The sequence below is a fragment of the Symphodus melops genome (assembly GCF_947650265.1).
Source record: "Symphodus melops genome assembly, chromosome: 15".
NCBI lineage: Eukaryota > Metazoa > Chordata > Actinopteri > Labriformes > Labridae > Symphodus > Symphodus melops.
In genome coordinates, this window is record NC_136705.1 from 7,660,819 (window position 1) to 7,673,174 (window position 12,356).

General features: G+C 37.7%; 1 protein-coding gene across 12 annotated transcripts in view; it reads right to left on the minus strand.

Moving 5' to 3' along the window:
- The window catches only part of col13a1 (collagen, type XIII, alpha 1), a 54,547-nt gene extending 48,939 nt beyond the window's left edge, over positions 1–5,608 (minus strand). For 10 of the 12 annotated variants that reach the window (XM_079363002.1, XM_079363001.1, XM_079362995.1 and 7 more), the window contains exons 1-3: positions 5,566–5,586; positions 1,758–1,793; positions 343–369 (exon numbers count right to left, since the gene is read on the minus strand). In XM_079363002.1, coding sequence (XP_079219128.1) covers positions 343–369; positions 1,758–1,778 — 48 coding nt within the window. In that variant the 5' untranslated portion in view covers positions 1,779–1,793; positions 5,566–5,586. Of the gene's footprint in view, positions 1–342; positions 370–1,757; positions 1,794–5,565 lie in introns of all 12 variants that reach the window. The other 2 variants (XM_079362996.1, XM_079362999.1) reach the window with 2 other exon arrangements.
- Between the last annotated feature and the right edge of the window lie 6,748 nt (positions 5,609–12,356).

The window sequence follows — 12,356 nt, forward strand, 5'->3', positions numbered from 1 at the left end:
CATTTACAGAATGTGACCCTGATACTTTTTAAAAATACGGACCTGAGTCCCTGATATAAATCACACGCTACCTGTACACACAGTACACAGCACAGCATGCTACTTCCAACCTTCACCACCACCCACAAAGTTACAATTTAAGAAAGACTCAAATGACAGCTGGTTTGTACTTCAAAGTTGATCTCCTCCAAAGTTTATCATCCTACTTTGTTGGACACCGAGTCAACCATGGATGACCAAAACAACACCAAACTACAACCACAAAAGTTAACTACAATGTACAACTACAAGTTTTTTTGTCTTCTGCTTTTTTGAAAATAACTGTTCCTATTTTAAACTTACCTTCTCCCCTGCTTGTCCTTTTAAGCCCTGGGTTCAGTCACAGCAGACACAGTGGCATGCAAAAAGGTGTGAAGAGGAGAAAGACACAAGAGAGAGAGGAACCAGTGTTAGAGACATGGAGAGGGTTCGGGTCATGCAGCATCCTCAGGACTGGTAATGGGGAGGTGGTGAAAGAGCTAAGGGAAATCATTGTATATGAATGTTAAGTGGAATTGAGTACAATATTAAGGAAAATGGCCAGATAAGAAATGCTCAAAACTGATCAAATTACTTCTGTGGTTAAACCTGCAGGCTGTAATGACCGAAGTAGAATAGATGCTGCAGTAAGCCGGACTGGGTGGGCTGAAATGACCATCAAACACAAGCTGCCTTAAATATATTACACAGCAAAATGATATATTATTTAAAGGTGACAGCAGTATGGCAGCAGCAAGTAAGTCTTGAGTTTTTGTATTCAGTACGGTACAGATGCCTTAAAAGGCCAGGGGTCTAATATAAAAAATGTTTTATACCCTGTGTTCATGGTTAAAAAAAAAAAGCAGAATACAAAGTCTCAACAAAGGAAAAACATTTTTAAATGAAGTATTGTAATACATTTTACAATAAAATTTTACAATACATACATTACAGACTTTGCTGGTATACACCTACTATTAAGTCTTTAACAGACAAATAAAAACATACTGAAAAATATAATTCCAAGATTTTTCTTTGACTACCTCTAGTGGCAGCAGTTGTATGGAGTTGTAAAAAAAAAAAAGTCAAGTCCACAGACAGCTTAAAGGTAATTCAGGGATGTTTGTTATATCTTACTGATGAATAAAAATGATGTAGTGTTAAAACGAGATAAAAGAATCAGGTTAACCTATTGATTAATGAATGATTAATTGGGTATTCCCTGAAGTCACATTTGTCAGTAATAGTTCCAAATACGTAATTGTGTGTTACCTGTGTTATGTCAGTTTGGATTTAAATATGTGGTTAGTCATAATGTACTGTTGGAAACTAGACTGACAAGGATAAAAAAAATGAACTACCTATAATTCAGCACACTATTAAAATGTCTGTAGTAGATATCATTGTTGTAGTCCATTGATAGATGCATCAATCAGATAATTAATACTGTTCATATTTTTTTGTAGAATTTGCAATATCAACAACTCTACAGCACTTAATAGAAGCTTCCTAAACTTAGAATGTTCATATTATTAATTCTGATTAAAGGCCCTTGAAACCCCCACATAGTTATTGATAGTGTGCACATGTTGCTTCATACACTATTTAGGAATAGATAAATATAAAGAATAAATATATATCTCATACTGTGCTCCCCTAAAAACACATGTATTGCTACAGCCGTGTCAAAATGTATGCAGCTATTTCAGTGCATGATGCACAAACCCTTAGTCACTCACCATTCTCCCAGGAATTCCCATACTGCCTTTGTCACCCTATTGACCAATGCAGATTCAGAAGGAACAAGGGTCAATGATTAGGTTAGACTGAAATGAACTCTTAAAGGGATACCTTGTCATGTAGACTTAAAGGCTTGTTATTATTTTAGCACATCACATAAATCAAATGGCATCTACTTTAAATACACACTAATTCCACTTAAATGGAAATAGACAGACCTTTCATTACTACCATTGATTTTAAATGATTGTTTATGGTGTGTAGCTATTTTTTTAAGTCTAGAAGCCATGGTATCCATTTAAGGAAAAATAATTGGGATTATTGGGATTAGTCGGTTCACCATGCCATGCCCAATGACGAGCTAGAGACATGCTTTCTAGAAAACTATTAAAACACAGGATGTAGTCATGCCCAACTCAGGAGCCTGGTGAATTTGAGAAGTTTGGAGTTAAATATCAGTAACATTATTTAAGGCAAATGGTTTGTCACTATCATGTGACTCTTTCTTTCTGCATCTCCCTCTATCGCATTTTCCAATCCCAGCACGTTTTTTTAACAGATGGTTGTTCAACATGAGTCTGGTGTTGCTCGAGGTTTCTTACTGTTAAAAGGCAGTTTTTTATTGCCACTGTACCTTTGCCAAATGTTGCATTTTGCTGTACTCACGAGGGAATAATTTTAGGTCTCTATAAATAGTATAACAATGAGTAGGGTACAAAGTGTGTAAAGATAACATTTGTTATGAATTTGTGCTGGACAAAAACATTACTTGATACATCGAACCAAGGCCCTGCTTCATAGCTTCATAAATATGTGTATATGTATATGTATAGTGCTTGCTGTAGAGAAACAAAAACTATCAACTTCTGTTCTTACAGTGCAACAGAGGCTTATAAATGGAATCATAGCGTTATATTTGAGATGTATGGTTGATCCCCCCATTTACAGACATGAAAGGATTGGATAGATCTTTACTATCTGAAATGGTAAATCTCCATAAATACCAATTGATGCACTGATTAGGTACCATAACCTAGTAACCTTTCATATGATGTCCGAGTCGAATGTAAAATAACTTCAGCTAAAGTTATATACTTAGATGTGACACATAGTCATGATGGGTAAAAAAACAGGAACATACAAGTCAGTGCTATCCTCCTTTCAATCAGACAAAGTCCATCTCATCTCAAGTGCTTTAAACCAAGTCTGAGCTTGTATTTAGATATGTTCAGTCTTGGTACATCAGATGTGCTGGTATCTCTGTCATTAGTATGAGGCATGTTTGTAAAAGCCTCTAAATATCTCGCTACAGCTGGCTGCTTTGAAGCCCTGTCCAAGGTCCTGATTTATACAAAGGCCTTGGGGAGAGACTGGCACCACCAAAAATGGTTTCAATCCAGAGCTAGGGGCTTAACACAGCTCCACACGTGACTATTTGCTGTAAACACAAAACACAACCTTCACTGAGGCAGGGTTTATAACTGTGAGACAAAAAAAGAGTTCTGGTTCAGGTCATGTGTTGCATTAGACTTAAAAGACATTTCATTGCTGTGCACTACTCCTGCTGCTGTATGTGCCCAGAATCTTGTACCCAGCCCCTGCACACACATACATCACTGTACACTCACACAAGCTATTATCCAACCTCCATTCTTCGTCTGTCACTCTTTCTTGTGGTTTTCAGATTTATTAGAGCCTTGGTAGTTTGTTTCGAAATTATTTATGCTATTCTTTAGCAAGTTCGAGTTAGAGGTTTATTAAGGAGGAATATTCAATGCTGGAATGACCCTCAGTTGGACCATCGACTTACACACACACACACACACACACACACACACACACACACACACACACACACACACACACACACACACACACACACACACATCAATACAGTCAAACAAGTCTACTCACCACTAGTTTTTGGTATGCCTTGTAAAATAGAAACCCAAATGACTATTTCTTACATCCAAGAAAAGAAAGCTCACCGGCTGTGTCTCCTTCGAAAACTATGTTTTGCACAAACATAGCATAGCATATCTATCCTTCTTTAAATGCATGGTAGCAGCCAAGAGGTTAGCAGGAATCATTGTTAAATCTGTAAACTGTTAAACTGGGTCTACCTGCATGTGGGGAAATATATTTTTGTGTTTGCACGTGTGTGTATATTTGCATGTGTATGAGGTGAGAAGGAAACAGCGCATGTATGATCCATCCATCCATCACTGTCTACCTCCTTTGGTTATAAAGACCTACATTATGTCACATTCCTAAATAACCACATTTGATGGAAAACACGACTCCCTCATTTTCATTTCTTACAGGTCCTCTTTCTGAAAACCACAGCCTTCCGGCCTCTTTCAGTCGAAGACCGCTCCTGATTCAATTTCCCGCTGTGTGACAGCTGTAATCAATCACAAATCCTGGAAGCAATACCATCCTCGCTTTGACACAAAATGTCAGCAAAACCCAAGCAATGGAACAAAGCATGGGATCAATCACTGCTTTTTTTATGGACCAGGTACACCACTGAGCTTGTCAGAAAAAAAAAGAGGAGTTTGCTAGTTGCAAGTGTGAACCAGGACAGAGGTCAGTCATTAGATGACCACCTGCTGTCGTGATAGGAACCATGTGGGTTTGACATGTTGGTTCAGCAGAAAGAGGGAGTGAGTGTTAGACTAAAGACAAAAAGACAGGAGAAGACAATAAAACTGAAGCAGCACTTTTTATGAGAGATTATAAAAGTTTTACATTCAAAGTGTAGCAAAATAGATAATGGGGTTTCAAAATTAAACTTATCCAGCCAACAGTATTATCAATACTAAGTGTTAAAGCTGTAAGCAACCAGGTCCACAGCAGTACTGATATTTCTGATGTTAATCAACTGACAAGTGAGCATAATAAAACATTTGACCAGATTATTTTACAATGTGTAACTGAATGCATCCTGATATTACATCCATAGTTCCCTGACATTTTCTCTGCTGTAAATATGCTCAACTATTAATGCTGGGAATTTTTGTCTGATGAAAAAGTGCACATCTGATGAACTATCCTGTAGTTATTTAGTGAACATTTCAAACTGAAATCAAAGCATCGCTTGAAATGAAAACAAAGTATTTTAGTTTTTAAGTAAAGATTAACTTCTCTAAAACAGTAGAAAATAAATAATTTGTATTTCATGCAAACTGTTTTTCCTCAGTGTTTACATTTGACTTCTTTTTGTTCAGTGTCGTCTTCCCTAAAGGCAAAATGTGTCAAAACGACGGATTGGACGTGTCTTCATGTAACTCTGCCGTGAAAATAATAAGAAAATAATTGATATGGGTGTTTAAAGGTTCTGAATGTTGGTTTTGATTCATTTTATAGAAATTGTACTGCCCTTACTTTGCCTATCATCAACTGGAAGCGCCATTCCCAAATGAAAAGCAGTGTAGATAATGGATGCATGTATTGAACACATATTGTAGTTCTAAAATAGGCTTTGATAGATTTTTTTAAAACAGCAGAATATGCTGTGACTAAACCTAAACTGTAGTCCCTTGCTGTGCAAATTAACCACTTGGTCACCGGTTCCCCTTTGGTGGCTAAACTTGAATGTAGGGAGTGAAATTAGGCTGGTATGTTAAATATATGACAAGGTGCACTTTTTTTGATTTTATGACAGATTTTTTTGTAAATTATACCAAATACTTAATCCAGTACTTCTCAGAAGAGAGCAGGCAGAAAGATCAATACTGCAGTGGTATCTAAACATGCAAAGACTAAACACAGAGACACAAAGACACAAGTTAAAAAGAAAGTTACCGGAAAGCCTGCTCGTCCAGGAGGACCCTGAAAAAGGGGTAAGAGAAAATTGGTACAAAAAGAAAGTAGATTTTACACATACTGAAAGATATCTGAACAAGGCCAGAATCAATAAAATGAATGAATAAAAAAGATTATGAGAAGGTACTATTTATACAAATATTGCCTTGTTTACAGGAAACAGACAGATCATTGTAGTGGCATGCCTTTTTTTGATACATTTCACAGGCATTGAGTGAATTAAAATCTCAAACGACACACTTTTCGGTGAACACAAAGAATAGTTTCTACAGTTCTCTACAAAGACTCATGCAAAGATCAGTTTTGGAAAATCACATGCTGATGAAAGACCTTACAACAAACCCTTTTCCTAACCTTGAATACCATGCTAATGTGGATATGACAACATTTCAGGATGTTTGCCTCCTTCACACACAAATCACAAGGAGCAAGAACACAAGTGCTTTCGGTAATGTCCAAGAAAAAGCATATTGTCCAAAGTCAAGTGTGTTTTGTTTTTGAGTAGAATACGACATAGCAGCTCTTAAGTAAAGGATGGAGCGCTAATTAGCAGGAAGTCAAAACAGGAACTCTTGACATTTTATAAAGCCCTACTGAGGCATTGACGCTTCACAGAGGAGAATGATAACTGCCGGCTCTTGAATGCTGGCATGTCATCAATATCCCACCATGAGGACTCCAGTGAGAGTGCTGCACTTCCCCGAGACAGAGAGAGAGATAGAGAGAGAGAGGGTGTGCTAATGTGTGTACGTGGGTGATTGCTGGCTAAGAGTAGGAGAGGGGAATTTATTCCTCTCCCATCCGTAATCCTGGATGGAAGATATTTCAAACATTCATCTGAGCTCTTGCTTATTGGGTTTGATTGATATTGAATATGTTGCTCTGTTTTAAATTTGTTTCATGGAGTGGCTTAAATGATGACATGTGATTTAATGTTGTTCAACATTTAACCCATTAAAGAAATGATCTGCCAAAAATATTTTATGAGCATACTAATATGGCTCCAAAAACAAGGTTATTTGCACCACTAAGAATATGACATGTCTGACATAAGGGTCTTGGTAATACTCAATTCTGATTGGCTGTAGGGTATTAATTATTTTGTGACCTTTGCAATATTTGTACCCTGTTCAAAAATGGAATTATTACAACAATGTAAAGTGTTTAGTGACTGGGATAAGATTAAGAACTTAAAATAATATTGTGAAACTTCTTGTTCTTTTATTAAAGATCAACATTGTCTTAGACTCTAATCAATTATGGAATCTTTTTTTTCTTACAGGTCTCACTCAATCTGTCAGGCGTTACCATGGACATGGATCATATGTAAAGTTTTAGGATTTGTGTCCAGAATTTGTGGAAAAAGGATAGATTTTCCCCATGGTATGCACTTGATGATGCCTTGGAAATGTCCATCAACAGTGAACTCAGCGGTAGCAACAAGCCTTTCATTCATTTCTCCACCATCCATTCATCTGTTCCACCTTTTCAGGAGAATGTTGGCCCTCATGGCCCCTTTATGAGTCGCCATCATCACGAGGTTGTAATGGAAGTGGAAATAGTATTTACAGTGACATCAAGCTTTTAGTGGAGCACTTCACATTGGATGGATAAACAGTTCAGAGCCATCTTTCCAGCCTCCTGGTGGTGAAATGTCACAACCCTGGCCAGCTATCATATGCTTTCTGTTGTCAGCTGTTTATTCTGCCAAATGTCAACAATCCATGTAGAAATCATTGGAAGTAAGCTCTTTGAGCCATTGCCATCACCTTACCTTCCATGCCCAGTGACTCACCTGCCATTCATTTCCCCCTTTCAAACTCAAAGTACTTATACTGTATGGGCCCAGTTTCATTCTTTCCCTCCCAGGTCATATAGTTCACATCCAGCAGAGGTTTCCAGCCTTTGATGAATTATTGTTGTGTGACCATTATAATACCTAGATTACTTTTAAACAATAAAAGTCAATCACATTCGTTATCTCCCCATGCTGTTTCCAAATGATAATTTAGGGTTATGAACAAACAAAAATCGGCAAGTGGGGAAAAAGGGACCATTTCAGGTGAGTTTGTATGCAAGCTCAGTTCTACTGTATAGGCCTACCACATACTTATATAATTGTGGTATTTTGATATTACTGTCATAGGATACCTTTGGGTAATTAAAAAAATATGTACTTTTCATTATTGTATTTTCAGCATTGCAACAGATATAGGTGTTCCCCTTTCTAGACAAACATGTCATGTCTAACATTGTCTAACTTCCACAAGTCAGTAATGCATAATAGTCTGGGTACTTGACCTACCTTCAATGCAATCATTTTTGTTATTCATGTACATTTTAATCAAATGTATCACTATTCAATATATTGCTGATATTTTAAGCTACGCTTGTATTTTTCCCACTTTTTGATCTCAGTCTGCCTAACTGTGTGTTGAGCTGAACTTGTGCTTTTACACAAATGAAGTACGGTTAGTAAGTTGATGGCAGAAGGATGTTGATTTTCTTACGTCTATCATGTGTTCATCAAACTTCACGGCGAACGGAAAGGGAATCGGGACAGACTCAGAAAGGGAAAATGTCTGACTTTGTTATGTTAGTGCTAGTGTGTTTGGTTAATATGTTCTATTTGATAACTTTAAGGTTACTGTTCCTCAAATTACAGCCAGTGGAAACTACAGCAGTCACAAGGAACAGCTGGAAAGTCCAAGTGCCAATGTTTTGGTGTCCCTTACTTATTTATGAAACCAAACCAACATTTTCCAGCTTGATTCTTAATTTGATACATCGTGCTGATTCATATGAAAACCATTTACTTGCACTACATTTTAAGGATTCCAGGTCACTGTGGCTATTTATTGGCTCATTAGTTAAACATATTTCTACTGCATAGAAGGTTGGCAGTGCATGAAGGTGCATGGCCAGGTGCTGAGTGTGAACAAGCTGCCTGCCAGTTAGCTACTAGGTCTTCAGGGGCTGTCTGAAGGGCCAGAGGTCACCCACTGCCGGAAGGAACCCTTCACTTGAATTACACAGTAACCCTCCAACATGTGGCTCCCATTTGGCAAAGTGCAGCTGAATGAATGAGAGGGCAGCGGGAGGGTGATGGGAGAGGGGGCTATCTGGCCGTTGTACGTGGGATGTATGGTACCCTGGGTGCACATGCTCAATAAGAGGTGAGGTTTGATATATAGGGGAGCCATTTGATTTACTCTATACTTATTGGTGTTATTTTACCCAGAGTCTGACTTCAGTGTTACTGATTTTTTCTGAACTTGAATACACAAAGAAACATTAGCATTAATTGTCCGTGAATCAGGTTACCTCCTCAGCCAAGCTTGGTTAAATATTTGTTCTTATCTGACGCTGTAAATTGTGCTTCAGTGTTTTGAGAAGTGCCCCTGCTGTTTTCCTGTTCAGCCTCATCAGAGTAAGATTGTGTTATCCATCATCTTTGTTTATTTAAAGCTGTGCTACATGCATAAGATCTACTTAAAGGTCAACAGGACTTAGCCCCTGTGATTTTACCTGTGAATAGTCACGTCCTTTAATAACTTTAATTTTAATGGATAAACAAAAAAGCTTATTCATCGTCACATTACAGCTGTGTTGGTTTATAATTTAAACAAATACATCTCTGAAAGGATATTGTAGCCCTGAGCTATCAGTAATCATATCTTGTGTTCCTCCCATTTAAAAATGCAAGCTGCCATCGGACCCATATAGGAAAAGATGTAATTAGGCTTTTATTTTTTAGAGTACTATAACCTAAGCTACCATAAACTCAGTATTTGCAAAGTATGTCTAAGTACTGAACAACAGCTGTTATCCTTAAGCACTCCAAGCATAAAGTTCCCTTGTTTTACATGGCTTTCAACATGTACAATCAAATCAATCAAATAATCTCATACTGGCTTTTTTAAATTTTATTATGTTTCTTATCTGTAAAACAGGAAGATAAATGGTTCGATAAGAAAAATCATACAATTCTTTCAAAAATGTGCCAGCCTTTTGCAATTCAAAGTTGCTTTTCCTTTGATGAGAACTTACTTTTCGTGTTTTTCTCTAAGAATCTCTGAGCAGCAGTTTTATGTGCTTCTTTCTCATTTGTTCTTCTCTACTTTTACAAGAGACATTTTAAAGTTGCTTTTGTGAGAGGCATTCTGCCAAATAATAGTTTTAACCAACTTCTGCATTATTTACATTTATATTAATTATTCTGCATTTATTAGAGAAAATAGGTTAAAACCTAAATTGTTTAGCTTAGAAAGGATAAGGTGTTCTTACTGTAAGTCAAGCAAGAAGGACATTAAGAGACTGTGAAATCTGACCATGTCCAAAACTCTCAGATCTTGTGGAGGTATAAGTCTAGAAAAGCTGGAAAATCCACCTCGCTGTTTGACCTTCCTCTGTAGGAGCAATCCCTCAAACTTTCCAGGGAGGATGATTTGGCAGGGGTTATTTTAACACTGACGCAGATGTACAAAAGTCAAACTCATAGAGGCCAGATGTTTGGAGTAGTGTTCCTAAACCTTGTGCCATCAAGGCACAGGAGTGAGACTGTTTTCCATTTAAACCAAAAGCTTTATTTCAACTATTTACATGCATTTAACCAAACATGTAATTTGCTGATCATGTGCAGATTTGCCTCAGACTGAAGTCTATTGCACTATGTGGGCTCAAAGGTTGCTGTATTGCATCACAAGACAGAAACCAAATCACAGTCGCACCTAAAGGCAATTTAAATTCTTTAAAGTCTCCAAATAAGGAACATCAGCTGGACAGCAGATGTTAACCCTTAACCTCCTCTTTGTAGGATGTTTGTGTTTATGACTGCTTATCACCCATTTAACACGTGCATGACCCTCTTGTACAAAATGTGCACAAGCAAATTGTCCCAATTGACAAACTCAGTTGACCTGGAATCTATCAAGACTTTTTCATGCCTTACCTCTCGTACAGAGACGTGTGAAGTCTAGGTGAGTCGATGCGTTAACTAGTCTGGAACATTCGCAGTGAGCCAAAGTTTCTTTGCTTTGTACTTTCTCTTATTTACCTCAGTGTGGCAAAGCTAAATCAAAGTTAAAGGTAAATAAAATTTATACTAAACATTTTTTCATGGAACATTTATTCTACAGATCCATCTATAGATTGCCATCTTTCCAAAGGAAGAAACAAATTATCACTGCAACCAGCTATGCTAAATGCAATATGTGGCCAATACCAACTTTACAGGCATCAGACAAGTTGGCGCACTCTTCCAAGTTCATTTACTTCACAGCAAAGTGCAAAAAGAATACCAAAAGAGTTACTTTACCACATGCAGCTCACACAAGGGTCAGGTCTACTTACTGGAGGTCCTGTAAGACAAAGAGAGACAGAGGAAATATTTAAGTTTTTAGTAACAACACACACACCATGAGTAACTTCCCACCCCTTAAAGGTATATATATATGTTGAAGGCATGATGTTTCTTATACATCTGACACAGCCAGTCTAGACCAACATTTTTAAAGACACGTCATGTCCAATCATTGAAGTATAAACCACCGTATCAGTTTCAGGGCTCTCCATTATCATGCTTCTCAGTAGCTCCATGTGTGGTCCCCTGGGACAGCACAGTGAGCCCTGAAACTTAAAAACATTTCACTTCCTTGGCAGAGTTGGGAATAGTCTGCCTACCAATCAGTCTTGGGATGGATGGAAGGAGAGAGAAAACGAGGGAGTAGCCAAATGTAACATCATCATGTGTAGCTGCTGAGCAGCATCGTCCCTCTAAGACTTTCCACCGCACCCAGTCCACATGAATGCAAGACTCGTGGCCTGAGCAGCGAGACCTTTTTCATTCAGTCATATGCTCAAACTCCCAAGCTGCATTTCTTCTGTCGGTCTGTACACAGCCAAGGCAGCTACATATCCCTCTCGTACCACATCCTCTTTCAGTTTTGACTTTTTATGTATTTTTTTCTGATGCTTCTGTCTTTTTGTGACACCTGCAATACAACACCCATTACATGTCATCTCAGTTTTACACTCTAAGGGGCGATATATCCTGTATAAAGGACCAAAACACACAATAAAATATAGACATTGATACTAATATAACCTGTAAGGGGAAAGTAATGACAAAACAGGTCAAACTACTCATTGCAAACAGTTCTACAACCTTTTTTGATTGAATCATTCCACTAAGAGAAATCCTCTATAAGACAATGAGACTCATATGTCAAGTGAATTTATTGAATTGCTCTGTTTTATTGGTATTTCCAGACAGTAGGACCTTATTGAAAGTTTTCATTATAGCTCAAAAACTGTCATGAGAAGCATATAAGAGGGGACAGGCAGCCTAAAACCTTTCACAACCAGGATCATGCTCCACCATGACCTTATCACAACAGTGAGAGATACGGGAGTCATCTGACAAAATCAATTACTGCTGAATGGTATCGGGGGCGACTAAAGGTGTTATGACGTCAATCACAGCAAGGCAGGGTAAATCAATCATGACAAATATGTTCTGTGAAATGTCAGAACAAATCCTCCATGTTTTTCTCAACGGTAATTCTATCTGCTGCACAGCCTGAAAGCCTGCTACCTGCTTAATTTGTTCGCTTTGTCCTTTGTAAAAGAAAAAAAACTGGTTATGAAGACATAAGACATTTTGAGGAGAGAAGAAACGGTTTTATTGATATTCAAACAAAAGAGCGTGTTAAGAGTAGGAATAGAAAAGCACAGCACATTTTCACTAGTTGTATTTCCTCAAATAGAGA